Source organism: Cebidichthys violaceus, unplaced genomic scaffold (genome assembly GCF_023349555.1).
Source record: "Cebidichthys violaceus isolate CVI_PGR_0920_01 unplaced genomic scaffold, fCebVio1.0.p SCAF_10, whole genome shotgun sequence".
Taxonomy (NCBI): Eukaryota; Metazoa; Chordata; class Actinopteri; order Perciformes; family Stichaeidae; genus Cebidichthys; species Cebidichthys violaceus.
In genome coordinates, this window is record NW_027176263.1 from 12,997,622 (window position 1) to 13,013,198 (window position 15,577).

General features: G+C 45.7%; 1 protein-coding gene across 6 annotated transcripts in view; it reads left to right on the forward strand.

Moving 5' to 3' along the window:
- The first annotated feature begins 452 nt into the window (after positions 1-452).
- The window catches only part of cpeb3 (cytoplasmic polyadenylation element binding protein 3), a 34,732-nt gene continuing 19,607 nt past the window's right edge, over positions 453-15,577 (forward strand). For 2 of the 6 annotated variants that reach the window (XM_068726517.1, XM_068726525.1), the window contains exons 1-3: positions 555-770; positions 2,285-3,231; positions 8,652-8,805. In XM_068726517.1, the coding sequence (XP_068582618.1) occupies positions 692-770; positions 2,285-3,231; positions 8,652-8,805 (1,180 nt within the window). In that variant the 5' untranslated portion in view covers positions 555-691. The other 4 variants (XM_068726535.1, XM_068726561.1, XM_068726544.1 and 1 more) reach the window with 3 other exon arrangements.

A 15,577-nucleotide genomic window follows, 5' to 3' on the forward strand; every position in this document is an offset into this window, starting at 1 on the left:
CCTGCTTGTCTTTAGCTGAATATAAAAGTTTTTCTTTTATTAGGTGAACTCAAGCTTTCCTGCGAAATGAATGTAAGCTCACTGTCTAGCATACAAGCCATGCACGTGCGCGGCTGTGCGCGTGCACGTGTGTGTGTGTGTGTGTGTGTGTGTGTGTGAGTGTGAGAGAGCGAGAGAGAGAGAGAGAGAGAGAGGGAGAGAGAGACGCTGTTACTGTCATCACTATCTTTATCATTTCTGCTTTAACGAGTTGCCTCGAGCTGCTTTGAAACTGATGCTTATATACTGCTTTTTATGTTTTGTTTCTGTCGCCACAGCAGTGAAGAACACAGAAGATAGGCTGCATATTTGTTGACCAGCCTCTGCGTAGTGAGAAACTACAACTCCCTGCAGTCCCCTCGGCATCATCCATGCGCCGCAGTCAATCAGCTGTTGAGGCAACTGCTGACTATCTCGGCACAGGGGTAGCTCGTTTGTCATATCTAAACCCAGACGAGGCAAACAGAAATATCTTTATTTACAGAGTCCCAAAAAGGTGAACGATAAAGGTAATTCAAATTGCCCGTAGGGCAGTGAAGCGACCACGCTGTGTGTGTGTGTGTGTGTGCATGCGTTTTTTTGTTGTTTTTTGTCGTTTGTGTAGAAGGGGACACATATGGATTAAAGGGGGATTTCGAGGGAAGACAGCTTCATGAAATGTATGGATGAGGAATCCGATCAGCGCGATGAATGGGCGTTTGATTTTGGCAGTGTTTGCGGTGAAGTGGCCGGTGAGTTGATCCGCTGTGGGCTGCCGATTATGCCGCTTTGATGACCTTGGAAGCGCAGCTCTTGGAGGAGAAAACACGGGTTGACCGGTGGGGTGTGTACGGTGCTGGCTATTGCGACTATACCTTGAAATTCCAACTTGTAAAACGACCCAGTATGTCATCCGAAGTGTTATTTTCAAAGTCCACAGACTATTGCATTCGTGTCACTGACGGGCCTCGGTGTTGGGTGTTAGCTCTCCTGCCCGTGTGAGTGTTATTTTGGGTTTTTAATTTAGCACAATTCTAACGTTGGATGATTTGACACTGTGTCCTGTTCTATGTGGTTGTGCCTCGCATGTGCCTCAAGCTGACAGAACGCTCACCTCGAGACGATCACGCATACTGTGGTCTATTTACATTTTAGATTGTCCTGCTCACTGTTGAAATTAATAACGTGGCAAACTGTGGCTTTCAGAATGCAAAATTGCCCTCCCGATAGTACTCGAGGGTGTGTGCAATTTGGGTTTTTTTGCAAGGCGTTGTCTATCAAATGCAAAGTAAAGGAGGATTTTTGCATGGAATGTTCTACAGCCTGGTGTCTAACTTTGAATAGAGGACGTAGAGCTTTCAGCCTTTAAGTTATTCAAACGTAAGAAGCCTATACATCTGTTTTTGTCTTGTGGCAATGCCAACCCCGTGGCTGTGTCAATGCGGACCTCGGGCAGAGTCTCTCTTTGCGCTATAATAAAATCTCTTAGCCTATAAATCATATGGACTTTTGTATTGAGTGTTACTCAATTGACCAATCACAATGATCCTTCTTATTAAGCTATTATCGTTTTACTTGTCGTGCTAAATTATTACAGTATATGACTGACACATTCTTTATTGTAAAGGGAAAGGTTTTGCCGGTACATGAGACGTCTTTGCGGTAAAATAAAGCGCTTCAGGCGCATCGCTTTCCACTGCGTAAAAAGGTGCATTTTGGTGCAAGTCATTTCCGTTTGAAAAAACAAAAACAAACACTAAAGCTCTGTGGTCGTGTGTGTCAAAGTGCCTGGGTCAAGGTAGATCTGTCTTAGCTTTGTTGAAGGACAGCTGTATTTACTGACGTATGTAAATGAATATAGGGGAGGTCCTAAGGCAAAAAAAAACACACACACACTGAATCAGTTTCACATTGCAGCTCCGGAGTTCCTGCGTGGAAGGAAAAACCGAGACGTGGCGAAATCTGGTGAATATCCGCAGCCGTGTGCTCCGTGTGTAATTTGTGGGATTCATGGATCCCTCTGGTATAGTCTTGGGAAGTGTGTTTTCCTCTTCTTCTTCTTCTTCTTTTCGGCTAAATGGGTGATCACGCACTTGCGTCGCAGTTGCCCGGTCCCCCTCCAACATCATATCCTTGTCGGACTTGTCCCAGCTCATCAGATACTACAGCAGCCCGGCGAGCCCGGCGCACGAGCTCCTAAATTACAACAACAATCATAATAATAATAATAATAATAATACTCGTCTCTGTTTCCCCCCCGTTGCAGCTCAGCAAACCATGCAGGATGATTTACTGATGGACAAAAACAAAGCCCAGCCTCACCATCAGCAAGATCCGACGCAAGTAGACCCCCCTCCCTCCACCCCGACCCCGTCATCGGAGCCCACTTCTTCTTCATCGGAGTCGGAGAGCCCGTCGACCGGGAGCAACCAAGCGGCTTCAGCGCTGAACAGCAGCAGCAGCAGCGGCAGCAGCAGCAAGGACAAAGTGCCGATGGAGTCGCCGATCCTGCCCGGGTTGAGCTTCCACCACCAGCCGCAGGAGACCGGCGGCCCCCTTTCCTCGCCGTCCTCCTCCTCTTTCGGGAGCACTTGGTCCACGGGAACCACAAACGCCGTGGACGACAGCTTTTTCCAGGGAATACCCTCGGTGAACGGGACGATGCTTTTCCAGAACTTCCCCCACCACGTCAACCCGGTGTTCGGCAGTAATTTCTCCCCGCAGATCGGTCTGGCTCCCCATACCCAACAGCAAGCCCAGCAAGCCCAACAAGCGCAGCAGCAGCAGCAGCAGCAGCAGCCCCAGCAGAGGAGGTCCCCTGTCAGCCCCAGCCAAGGGCCCTTTCCCCAGAGAAACGCTTATCAGACCATCATGAATAACAGCAAGGGGTCGTCGTCGTCGTCGTCTTCTTCTTCTTCTTCTGCCTCGTCGTCCGCTTGGAATAATCACCAGAACGCCGCGTGGAGCACAGCCTCCAACCCCTGGAGCGGGCTGCAGGCAGGCAGGGACCCGCGCAGAGCGGTCGGGGTCGGCGTCGGGGTCGGCGTCGGGGTGCCGTCACCCATGAACCCCATATCCCCGATGAAAAAGCCCTATTCCAGCAATGTCATAGCTCCCCCCAAGTTCCCAAGACCTGGTCCCCTCGGCCCCAAGCCCTGGATGGATGACAGCGCCTTCAGGACTGACAACAGCAACAACATACTGCCTTTCCAGGTAAATAGCCTTCCATTATAAGAGCAGGCCTATAGGCCTACCTCTATTGATTTCAGCCGGTCATTTAAAAAATGTTGACCCCCTTGACGTGTTGTCAGTTTGACCCATCAAAAATAGAGATTGTTTCCAATATTTTATTCAGAAATTCAGATATGCCTGGGATAAAATAAAATAAAGAAGGCCTACAACTAAGTCGGCTATCCTTAAGGTCACCCTGAACTCATGAGTACCACTGATTCATTGGTCCGTATATCATAGTGATTGAGCTTATTATGTCATAGTCAACTGGAAAAATAGCAGTCCAAAAAAACATATTATCGCATGAGTCATACACTTTGTCATTTTCCATAGTTATTATAGGGTTATGCCTTTTTATAAGAACGCGACTTCAGAGGCACTCATTTAATTGATTTTGATAATTCAGCATTCAGATGCAGGTAGCAGTCAACATTTTCCCCCCGGCTTGTATTCTGCCACATTGAGTGGTGGAGGTCAAAGGAAATCGAATGAGACAGCGAGTTCTTGAGGGAACGCGCATCGATCTCTGCTATTTTTACGCATTTCAAAAGGCAGACGCACCGAGTCGGTCCTTGAAATAGTCGTTGAGCACGAGCACGAGCATATTGCACTAAACGGTTAAATTCCCTCTGCCAGCTCACTCCGTGAGGGTTTAAAGGACGCGTGGCGCATTCAGGTGCTGCTCGTAACCTTCTACATTTCCAGCTCGCCTCGGTGATCAGGAAGGATTTCCTGTTTTCAGTGATGTGTTTTTTTTTATAAAATACAATAGAGTAATCTTCAGAAAGAGCATGCTGAACGATACATTTAACAAAGAATGCACAAGCTACTCACTCTGTGTAGAGTTCATGACTATTGAACATTGAGCACAAGCTCATTATTTTAAAAAACCCCACTAACATAGCCTTGTAATAGTAATTCTAATAGGTACTACTTCTAGTAGTAATACAAATAATAATAGTAATAATGGTAATGATAATTATGGGCTAGTCTTACCATGCTTTATAACTAACATTTTCAACATCGTTGGTAGTTCAGGTGCGCTCTACTTGTAATTTTGGACTATATTTGAAGGCAACACCCATACGTGCATTTGATTGGCTTGTGATCGGATAATGGGCGGGGTTTGATCATGAGATTGAGACGCCTATAAATTATTATATTGATATATTCCTCGTGTCCAATTTTTTTGTTGGGGGGGGGGGGTGCATTTACAGTCGGAAGAAGCCAGTAATAAGCTCTTTTTATGAGTTTCAACAAAATATTTAACATAATTCAAGTACTGACATTAATATATGTCTGTATTTCTGCTGTGAGAAAGCTGTACGACCATGACAGCTAACTTCATTCAGGGCCAAAACATGCTAATAGTTAATGAATTAGCATAATGTTTGTTTCTATGTTAAAAAATGATAGCTAAGTAGCTTTACAGTTAGATAACTCTAGTTTGAAAAAAAAGGGTTATGTATTCCTTCCAGTAGCCCAATTACAAAAAAACAACAGCTTTTGGCTGTAGGCTCCTAACACAATACGTGACCATCATTTGTTAGCTACTTTAGCATAATACGCCCACACATTATAATAGGAAAGGTCCAGGATGCCTTGTTTATTATTTGAATACAGAATGAGTTCAGTTTGAATTTATCTCCGTCGGCCATTGACATCTCTGATTCCAGAGTAGACTACACTAACAGTCCCAATACTGTATGTGCAGTCATGCTGCCTGACAAACAAGCCAACACGAAAAATAAGCCAGCTGAATACCCCCCCCCCCCCCACTAAATCACCGGCCTACTTAAAAAGGAGCACTTGTTCACCCAATCAAAGCGAAGACTCGGGAGAACGGAGAGCACCAGCCGAAATGTTAACCTGTTAGTGCAGAGAGGGCTCCGTGTGCCGACGAAACACAGCCCGGCGCTGTGTGAAATTCCAACTGGCCTGAAACGTATAGCCTTTTGAGGAGATAATGATTGTGTGTGTCACTCGGGCCTCCCGGGGCTTTATTACACGTCTGCTGAGTGCCTCCATCTATTTTCTCTTGCCTCGGCCGGCTCACAGCACCGGGAGACGAGGTCAGGGGGCCGCATGTCATGCTGTATGGAGTTTTCTGTTTGCTGAAGTGAAACTCTGGAAAATAGGCATGGATGGAGTACAGTCATCTGCTCTGGTGTTGGTCGAGTGTTTCCAGATGAAACATTAGGGTTGAAGCAACATGTTCCCGTGCTTCACTCCCAGATGTGCCGATGGCTGAAATGGTTAATCAAGTGAAAGAAAGTGAATCTTTTATGCAAAAATGTCAACCGACCGAAAGCAGCCTTTTAAATGGGAATATTTTCCGCTTCTGTAGATGCATATTATTGTAAATTGAATACCACTGGGTCGGTCGGACAAGACGAGCAATTTGATGATTGATTAATGACGTCATCAGAGTTATGTTCTCTGGCTTTAGAGAGCTTCCCCCAGGATCACAGAAAACATTTAAACTATAAACATACTGTGAAAGTATCGAAACGTTCAGTCCATGGAGAGATATACACACTCGTAGTCACCCAAATTCATAAACTGCGCCTTTTTAAATGAGCCGTCAGGATTTCCGTACCGTTGTGATGTCACAACTAAACAATATAAAGAGAGTTTCACAGTTTTAAACGTAGTTTAAACATTCTAAAAGTGTCTTAGTTTATTTCGGGGGTAGCAGCGTATGTGAGTGGCATCGGCTGACAGGAAGTAAACATGGACTCGACCTGTTGCCTAGCAACACAACTCCATTGAAATGCGCTAAAGCGGAGCATTTCAGACGGGGGGGTGGAATAAAGGTATATTCAGACGGACAGTGTGAAAGAAATAAAGAGGTTTTTGAACATTAAAGCGTGTAAACATGCTCTAGTAGAAACCTAAAATACAAGCATGAACCTGAAAATGAGCACGATATGTTTCCTTTAACTTTTGTTTTTGACAGGCTGTACTTTCCTTGATGAGCTAAATTAACATTTATGTGTAAATCTGAACTCCTGTTTAAGTTCGGAGACATAGCCTATACCACTAGCTGTATCGGCACTTGATACAATCTGTGTATCTGCAAGCATTGGATAATAACCATTTGACAAGGGCTGGGTACCTCAGCGATGCAATTCCTGGCTGTAACTCACACTTAGCCGTTTAGCAATTACACCCATAATTGGAGAGGAGTTATCACCAGGATGCAAGGTCAGGGTGCCAAATGTCAAGTGTCCAGTTCACTGAAGTGAAACTAGAGCAAATTGCTGAGCCGTGCAGCGAGCAGGGCACACGCTGTCACATGGCCAGCCGGTGACAGGTGTACTCGTTGTCTCTGTGCATATCTGGGTATTCTTTAGATGCCCCCCCCCCCAGGTGAAACACAGGGCATGTGCTCGCACTCGCCTGCTGCTGGCGGCCACTTTACAGGAAGAGGAATGTGCGGAATTCATCTTAACATGTCAGTGTGAGCGCTCCAGACACAAAGTCACATGAGCTGCTTGGGAGATACACCACCCCCCCCCCGACTCGGAATGATGTCTTCTTTTTGTTTCGCGGCGAGGACTCGTGTGGTCCTCTGTGATCGTGATCAGATCAAGGAGTTGGAGGTCAGGAGGCAGACCGACGGGGCAGGAGCTCGGACGGGTTTGCGGGTTTGCGGGTGTGACCAGTGTAACGCGTGACCTAACTATCGGACGGGACTTTGACTGCACATTCATGTTTTAACATGAAAATAATAGACTGCTGCGAAAAGGAGAAAAACAATAGACCAACTGCCTCTGCATCTGGCAGGCCAGAACTTATCCTTACTGAGCAGACTTTACTCATTAACAACAGGTGTTCAGTCTGTTTCTTATCACCCCCCCCCCCCCCCCTCCCTCGTAAACAATCTTGTTCCTGTGCCACGAGACAAGATGAGCTGCAGTGAAGTCAAGGTACTATACTTTAGGGTTTTTAAACAGTAAAAACTGTTAAAAGACCTTTGTGTATATCTCTTTAGGTCACGTGACTACACTGAGCCCCCCCCCCCCCCATCACTGCGCTCGTCCACATGTGTCAGGGCAGAGTGGAGTGTGGGGGATGGGGGGTGGGGGAACTAAAAGCTCAGCGTTTCAAGTGTTTACCGTTTGTACCAAGTGGGCAGATTTTTATCTACGTGGCGCTGTTGGGGCCCAGAGTGGAGGGAATAACGCTTTTGAATGCTCAGCCGAACGGGCAACAATAGCTGTGGTGTGCAAACAATGTGGCCCCGTGGCCCCGGGGCCCCGGGCAGCCGGACACAGGACACAGCTGCCAAGGCTACAGCCTCCAGCTCCGTTTCAGACTCGCTTTCATGCTTTTTGATGCAGTATTTGACCGGTCCAGTTCTGGACGCAGTTTGACCAATGCAGCTCAAAGAGGGATCGAGGAATTAGTTTGGAGAGGTTTTGTAAAATGACCAGAGGAAAGGCATCTCAAGTGCTTCCTGCTGCGGACTTGACATGTAGAGAAGGTTGCCTTTGTTGGGTCTGGGGGCTTCTACTCGTGGTTACCTTTTATTGATGTAGGATGTTTTCTTGGTCTACAAAATATCAGAAAATACAGAAAAGGTGTCCATCTCAAGTTCCCAGAGCCCAAGATATAGTTTTCAATTTGCTTGTTTTGTCCAACCAACAGTCCAAAACTCCAAAAAAGATTTATTTTTATTAAGAATTATGAGAAAGCCTGAGGAGCAACTGTTTCAGATTTAATTTGCCCCTCTGTTAACAAAATTCTGTTGTAAATGATATAGATCCTGACAGACGGGGCTCTTCTGGGCTTAATCCCGTCTGTGTTTTCATTTGAACTTCTCGACATGAAAAGGCTCAAGGTTAAGATTCATATCTCCCTCACAATGTTCACCATCATCCCCAGGGCTGACGCCTATTTTCCCTTCTTTTGCCTGTAACGTCTAGTCTCAGATCCTTAATTCATATTAGTCTAGATTAGCTAAGCATGGGGAGCTGTTGTTACATGCAAGTTGTTGCAAGGGATCTGCCCTTGAGCAAGGTGAGCAACCAGCCAGAATCTCAACAGCAAGGTGAAATGTGCCAGTTTTTTTTTTTAAAGGTCATGTCCTTGATAGGAGGGGTGTTCCCCACTATGTTGGTGATTCAGATTTATTTTGGGGGAAGATTTGGGACACATTTTATTTAGTCTCTCACTGTTTTTTGTTTCCTCATATTCGACATTGCATATTACCTCCACATGCAAAGATTGATTCATTGCATTCAAGCTGTGATACCAGAGACTGTGCTCATATTAATTATGCTTTTCCTTATAACTGTTAGTAGTTAGAAGAGTACGTCCTGCCCTGTGTTTACTTTGAGTATGATGTGCTGTGGTGACTCCAATCCTAACCCTCTTCCTGTTTTGCTGTGTTGCAGGACCGGAATCGGCCCTTTGATGCTTTTAGCTTGCACTCTTTGGAGAATTCCTTAATGGATATGATAAGGACTGACCATGACAAAGGTAAACCACACCCTGCCGGTGGCCCACCAATGACTATCGCTGATATTATATGGAGGAATCATTTTGCAGGTTAGGAATATTCATACGTCCATGCTTACAGTATTTTAATTTTTTTTTCTTCATGGGCATATATCATCTCTGGGTACATTTGTTTTTCTTTCACTCTATTAGCCAATCTCTTAATCAATCCACTACGGATCATCATGTTCTTTTTGAAGTAGAATAATTAACATTATGAGCCTTACCTGCAAAATCGCGTATCATTGTTTGTTTTTGTGTTTTTGTGTTTTTGTGTTTTTGTGTGTGTGTGTGTGTGTGTGTGTGTGTGTGGTGCAGACGTACAGCAATGTGCACTCAGGTGGTCTTATTTGCTAATTGCATTTTCCTTTGCCCTTTTTCTTCTTCTCTGCCTGTTAGCACTCTGCCGATTGGAATCAGTGGATCGAGTAAAAATGCCACGTGACTCGTGCTTTTGTTGACCAAATATGTTGTGAGGATAAAATGTATTTGTGGTTTGCATTTTTCACTAAATAACGTGATCACCAGAAAGCAGAAATCAGAAATTCTACTGCTACGTCTATTTCGTGTGTGCTTAGACATGACCATGACCGAATCCAGCTTGAGGATCCAGTCACACAGACGCAGCGAAATGCAGATTCATACTAAAATGAGTTAACGTTGTTTTATCTCCTGGGAAATGCAGAGAATTTATGAAATCATGAAAATGCTGTCCAAAAATCTCTCTTCACGCCCTTTTAAGGCCATCCAATGTATGTCAGGCTATCTAAGCCAATGTTTTTGTAGAACAGGTCACGTGTCTATTGTAAAAACTTTGGATCAAGGCCCTGTCAGGTCGGGCGTAGGGTTTTTATGGTCCGTCCCGTCCCCCGTCCCCCGTCCCCCCATCCTCTCACCTTAACAATGGAAAGATTGGTGGGAGGGGTACATAATGAGCAGAGCATGTAGCTTTGTCACGCGCGGAGTCTTGCTCGCCCAACCTCGTGCTGAGAGAGCATTGTTGCGGCGAAATGGTCATCCTGGCCCCCGACCTAACTTCACTGGAAAGGTGTCGTAATGTCCTGCGGGGCTTCCCTCCCCGCGATTGTTTATCCAAGCACAGCAGAGACAGAGCAGATATGGAGAACGACAGGGACATTGGTGCGCATTCCTGCATCTCTCTGTGCTTGTTTACCCCTCTCGCCATCGCGTAGACAGCGTGGGGTTGCAGCGAGCTATCGTGCCAACCACAGAGCAGTGAGGCCCTGCCAGGCGTACCTACTCACTGTCAGAGAGGCCTCTCCGGCCGGGCTGCTGTCTGATCTACTGCAAAAAAGCATAGAGCTGCTGGTCTGCTGGTCTATTTAGATCAGAACTTGTATTACAAACTCTGTACTTGGGGGAAGAGTTTTGCTACCCGACCCCTCAAGGCCTGGGTCATTTTCTTGTGTAAAGCTTCGGGGTCAGGTCAGGTTGAGTTTGGTCATTTTCAAAAGTCATCTGTTCAGAAAGTTCTCTATTTCTTTCTCTGACTGTACCAATAGTCTACATCCATGTGTGTCATTTGTTGTGATGCCCAGTGGAAACAGGGAGTATAGCAAATGTGTTGACAAATTTAACTTCGGTTATTGAAGAGTTGTGGCTGAAATGACCATTTTTGGTACATTGTAACATTTGGCAGTACCAGTCGGGTTTGGTCAGGTTGCAAAGGCAGGGGCAGAGTTCAGGTTAACCTGTTAAACCTATCGAGTAGCCATTTTGTTTCATACGATTCAATCAGCCTGACATTGACTGGTTTCTTGTTGTCAATCAATTTAAGGTATTGACCAAAATGAACCCAAGGTACTTCAAGGTGTCAAATGAAGTACTCGATTGGTATTGGTATCGCTTGAAGGGTACTGGTATTGTTACTGGAATGGTGATCTAAAAAAAAAAAAAAAATGTTTACACAATACCCAGCCTTAATTGTAAGTCTAATGGCTAAGATCAGTTTCCAATATGGGTAACAAATCTGATCAACATGTCCGACAAGACAAGTGAGAAAATAAAATATTCACCATATAGATTTTAAATCGTAAAGATAACTGATTTCGGCTTTAAGCTCCCATTTGTTGTTGGGTGCAACTCTAGGTCAGTGATTCTTAATTGGAACTGACTGAGACGAGACGATATCAAGAGAAAAGCATAGTAAGTGTGGTATCCCACGTTGAGGATGCTGCCCACCAGCAGAGAGCCACCAGTCAAAACTAATTTACCCAATAGGCCCAGTTTTGCATTCCCAACTGAATGGGTCCCACCCACATCCATCCCATCACAGACATTTCTCGCGTACTCCTCATTGTGACTGGAGTAGTTTTTTATCCTTGAGTGTTTTACAAGTGTGTGTGTGTGTGTGTGTGTGTGTGTGTGTGTGTGTGTGTGTGTGTGTGTGTGTGTGTTGTTGTTGTTGTTGTTGTTGTTGTTGTTGTTGTTGTTGTTGTTTTTTTTTAAAGATAGAGAAGCACTTGTACTGTGATGCGAATATGAATCAGTGGGGTGAGAGAGGGTGAGGTGACCCCACCCACACCCCTCCCTTCCTCTTTTACTCTCTCTATGTCAAGACAGGGAGGAGGGCGAGGCCGTCTCGATTCAACCAGTTTCTTTTCTTAGCATTTGTTTGGAGAAGAGTCAGCTTCAAAGCTTCAAAGGGTGTGTGTGTGTGTGTGTTGTCGGTGAGAGAGACACTTTATTCTGGCGAGACACTTTATTCTGGCGATCCTCTCAAACTTTCTAAAAGCTCTTGACTCCTGGGCGAGGGGTTGCGTTGACATCTGAACAAACGGGCCCTTTCTGTGGCAACACACACACACACATACACACACAACACACACACACACACACACACACACACACACTAGTCTGCATGTAGTTCCTGAACTGGGTCAGCTGAGCTCACGTGTGGAGAGCTAGGCACCCCCACACAAACACACAAAAACACACACCAGAGATTCTCCCCTTGGCCTGGAAAAACACTAGCAGTTCGACAACAGCCACCATTGGTGCTGCCGGCAATATGGACACACACACACACACACACACACACACACTCAGGAGGCCCACATCCAAATTGTTTCTGACATGCAAATCAACTGTGACATTCCATGCTAAGCAGTCTCCCCTCACACACTCTTTCACCCATGATACTGTGTATCATGGGTGAAACACACACACACACACACACACACACACACACACACACACACACAACCTCAATGGCGTCACTAACTATTTGAGATGCTCAAAAGTGTTAATAAGTCCCTTAAGTCCTCATGGAAACTGTGCGTGGATCCCACCCCACCCACAAAGTCTCTCTCTCTCTGAACACACACACACCCACACGCACACGCATTGACTCAGCTGGTCTGAGTCACATGATCTTACACATGCGTCAGTTACGATTTTCATTGTGTGTTTGTTGGTGAGTGCAGCTTTTAGAACTCCGTCAACCTAAATGCAAATTTAAAGGAACAGTTCAGCCCAGAATCAAAAATACGTATGTTTCCTCTTAGCTGTGGTGCTATTTATCAATCTAAACTCCTTTTTGATCAATTAATGAAATGAATAGTTTATAGGCATTATGGGAAATATGCTTATCCACTTTTTTGACGACAATAAGAAGATACCACCCTACTGCCAAATTAACTGATTGAATTAAAATATTCAATCAGTTAATTTGAATTTGTCAATTCATTTTACTGTGGACTGAAAAAAGAACACCAACTAGCACGCTAACTAGTTTGGCTTCACACAATCAGTTTTCCATTGGTTTTACAGGCTGTGTTGTGTTTTGGGTGTCACCCATCTTGTGTCGGTTAACAGCCTGTATGAAGTGTAACGTTGTAACAGATAGAAGGAGCAAGCGATAAGTGAAGTCAGGAGTCGAGGGAGCGCCAACACCGGCGCTGTTTCACTTTGTGCACTTGTTGACGAGAGCATCGGATAAGAGTCAACAGACAGGAGATTTTATCGGGAGGAGAACAAGAATGGCGAGTGCAGCACGGTTCGGATGAGGAACGGTGTGAAGGTGCTTCGATGTTGTCTCCGTATCGTGTCCTTTTTCTTAACTTTTCATAGATAGAGCCCAAGCAACTCACTCTGATTGTGTAAAGTTGTGGTGTAAAGGTCTCCTGTGAGGGTAAAGAATAAAGGTTTTAGATAAAGATTTAGCTTTGAGCAAGAAAAACACCACTTTCTTTCTGTCTTAGCGAGGTCCTCAAAGATCACGTTTGTGTATTAGAGGAGGACCATGTTGTCTTTTGTCTTGGTTTAGGTTCGGAGAGGTGTCAACCCAGCTCAACCTGAGGTGAAAGGTCAATATTTGAAACCCTAATGGTTGGGCCAGGGGTCGAGGAAGTAAACTTGACCTTTCAACTTTTCAACCCTCGTAGTTAACAACACTTGCGGTGATCTCAATGTCAGAGGGAAGCCCCTGTACTTTAAACAGCCGGTAATGACTGCGTCGAGATAAGATGATGTGTTTGTTGGCTGTGTTAAAGGTTAATCGCACCTTGCCTCCAATAAACTATGCTGTCAGGGTGCTTTGTTTTGTTATGGTGGAAAATGCATGACTCCGGCAAGCATGACTGAGCTTAATCCAGTCCAGGCAAACAAGTCCGGACTTGTTTTGTCTATTAAAACCATGGTCTGTCAAGATCTCACAAGCCATGAAATACTATTAAAACGATTGCTATTACTGCCAGTCTGGCTTAACTGGATTCTGGAAATCCTAATATTATTATTATTTAATAGTGTTACTATTAATACCTTTATGAAACATTAAATAGCAGTGGGTGGTTGGCATATTTGGGGATTTGCTTCTGGACATATGCCCTATCCGCCTGTGTTTTATACTGCACATAATTTCAAATCGTTTTTTGTGTTATGGCTTGATAGCTAAAGGAACTTTGGCCCTGTCGTAACTGTCGTGTGGAGGGTTGTTGGGTTCAGCTGGAGCTGGCATGAAAGGAGAAGAAGTAGGCCATTCTGACAGACCGAGACACACAAATAACTCTCTCACCAGGTTCTTATAGAAACATCCAACCCACTCGATCTATTCAGGCACCTGTCTGCGAAACACATGCCCCTCAGTCGCTATTGTCATCCTTTCTTTTTCTGTCGGTGTATTGTTGGTAACTGAGAGCTTCTCTGGCAGTAGTTAGTGCAGCTTTGGGGCACCCTACTGCCGCAGAGGTGTTTTATTTTTATTTTTTTCCATCAGCGCTAACGTTTCCACACCTTGCTGTTGGCACACTCTCCTCTCATATCTTCTCACAACCTGTGCACAGTTGTAAGAACCACACGCTGTGTCCAACACAGTGATGGATGTGGTTGTTGGTCAGTACCAGCGACCATCTTTCTAAAAATTGAAGATGGTCCAACTGACAAGAAAGCAGTAATGTTATTAATAAGTTTTAGCCTTCTTCTTCACTGTCTGTCGAATCTCAACCTCATCAGCTGTTGATAGCCGTTGATGATAGATATATGTTTTTTATTTTTACAGCCCTTGAAGTTGTGCAGCTGATGTTGCGTCCGACCTCATTTGGCTTAATCTGACTGCTTCGCTTAAACCTCTCAGAGGCCTCCTGCTCCCCCACGATGACAAATTTAGAGTCTCCCCATCGGGGAAGCCACTGGTCATGTCCAGCTAATCCATCCCCTACTCTCCATCCCATTTCTACCAAAGCGTTCACGGCGAGCTCCCTGTCCGGTCTGCGCAGATTGACAGGCCACATGAAAAGGGGAGGTACTGTTGGAATCCGCACGTACGGAAGCGGATTGGCGTGCCTCCCGAGAGGCCGCGCCGCCATGCGACCATCATGGTGCAGCTTGAGAATAGCTCTCTGTGAGGAAAATGTCACCAGGAGAGCAGCAGCAGCAACTCCGGGGCCCCTAAAGGCCCTGCCACTCAACCCCTGGGGGAAGCAGATGGCACATGCCCAGAGCTATTTTCAGGCTTTAGGAGGACAACTGTCCCCCTCTGTCACCCAAAATGACTAATGTTCACCGAAAGGCAAGCTCAGACCACAGTGTTTGTGGTGGCTTTTGCCCTCCTATAAGCAAAGTCACGGCTTTGATTGTGAACTTGTGCAATGGAGAGTACTAGAAATGGAGTATTTTATGGATCTTCTTGTTTTTTTGCTCAACCTAAAGCTACTAGGTCGAGGGGCACTGTCTGCTATAATGGGTTCTGTCAAGGACATTTAAGATGGCCAGACATTTGGCCTGAAACGCTGTAATTCGGTCGGAGGACTAACAAACAGTCCACCCACACATTTACCAATACACGTGATAAGAGCGCTACAAACCCCTCAGTGAGGGGACACGACGCTGGATCCGGTTTCCTCGTGTCGTAAAGTGCAAAGATAATGTGAGACGAGTCCGTGTCACACACATCCACGTGTTCAAACAAACGCTTGTATGTGAATGTATGGGCTTGTTGCACTCCATTTGCCCTCCAGTCCTACTGTTGCCTGGATCCTGACTGGCTGAGAGGAGTGTGGAAATCCACATCTGTGGCCCTGCAGGGCGCCTCCCCCCCCCCCCCCCCCCCCTCGTCCTCCCCCTACCCTGCCTCTCTGGTTTTTTAAACCAGGTCTCACTGCTAGTTCCACTCTTGTTTGCGTGTCAGGAAGATGAAGATGCCCCCCCCCCCCCATCCTTTGCCGTCCCCCACGATCTGTCTGCTGCGGCCAAATTTGGAAGCCTTTGACGCGTCGTCTTGTTTGCGCCACACTCGCTTGCAACATGCAGCCGGGCCAGCCTCTCAAAGTCCACGTTATGTATGGAGACGCACGCACTAAGCAAG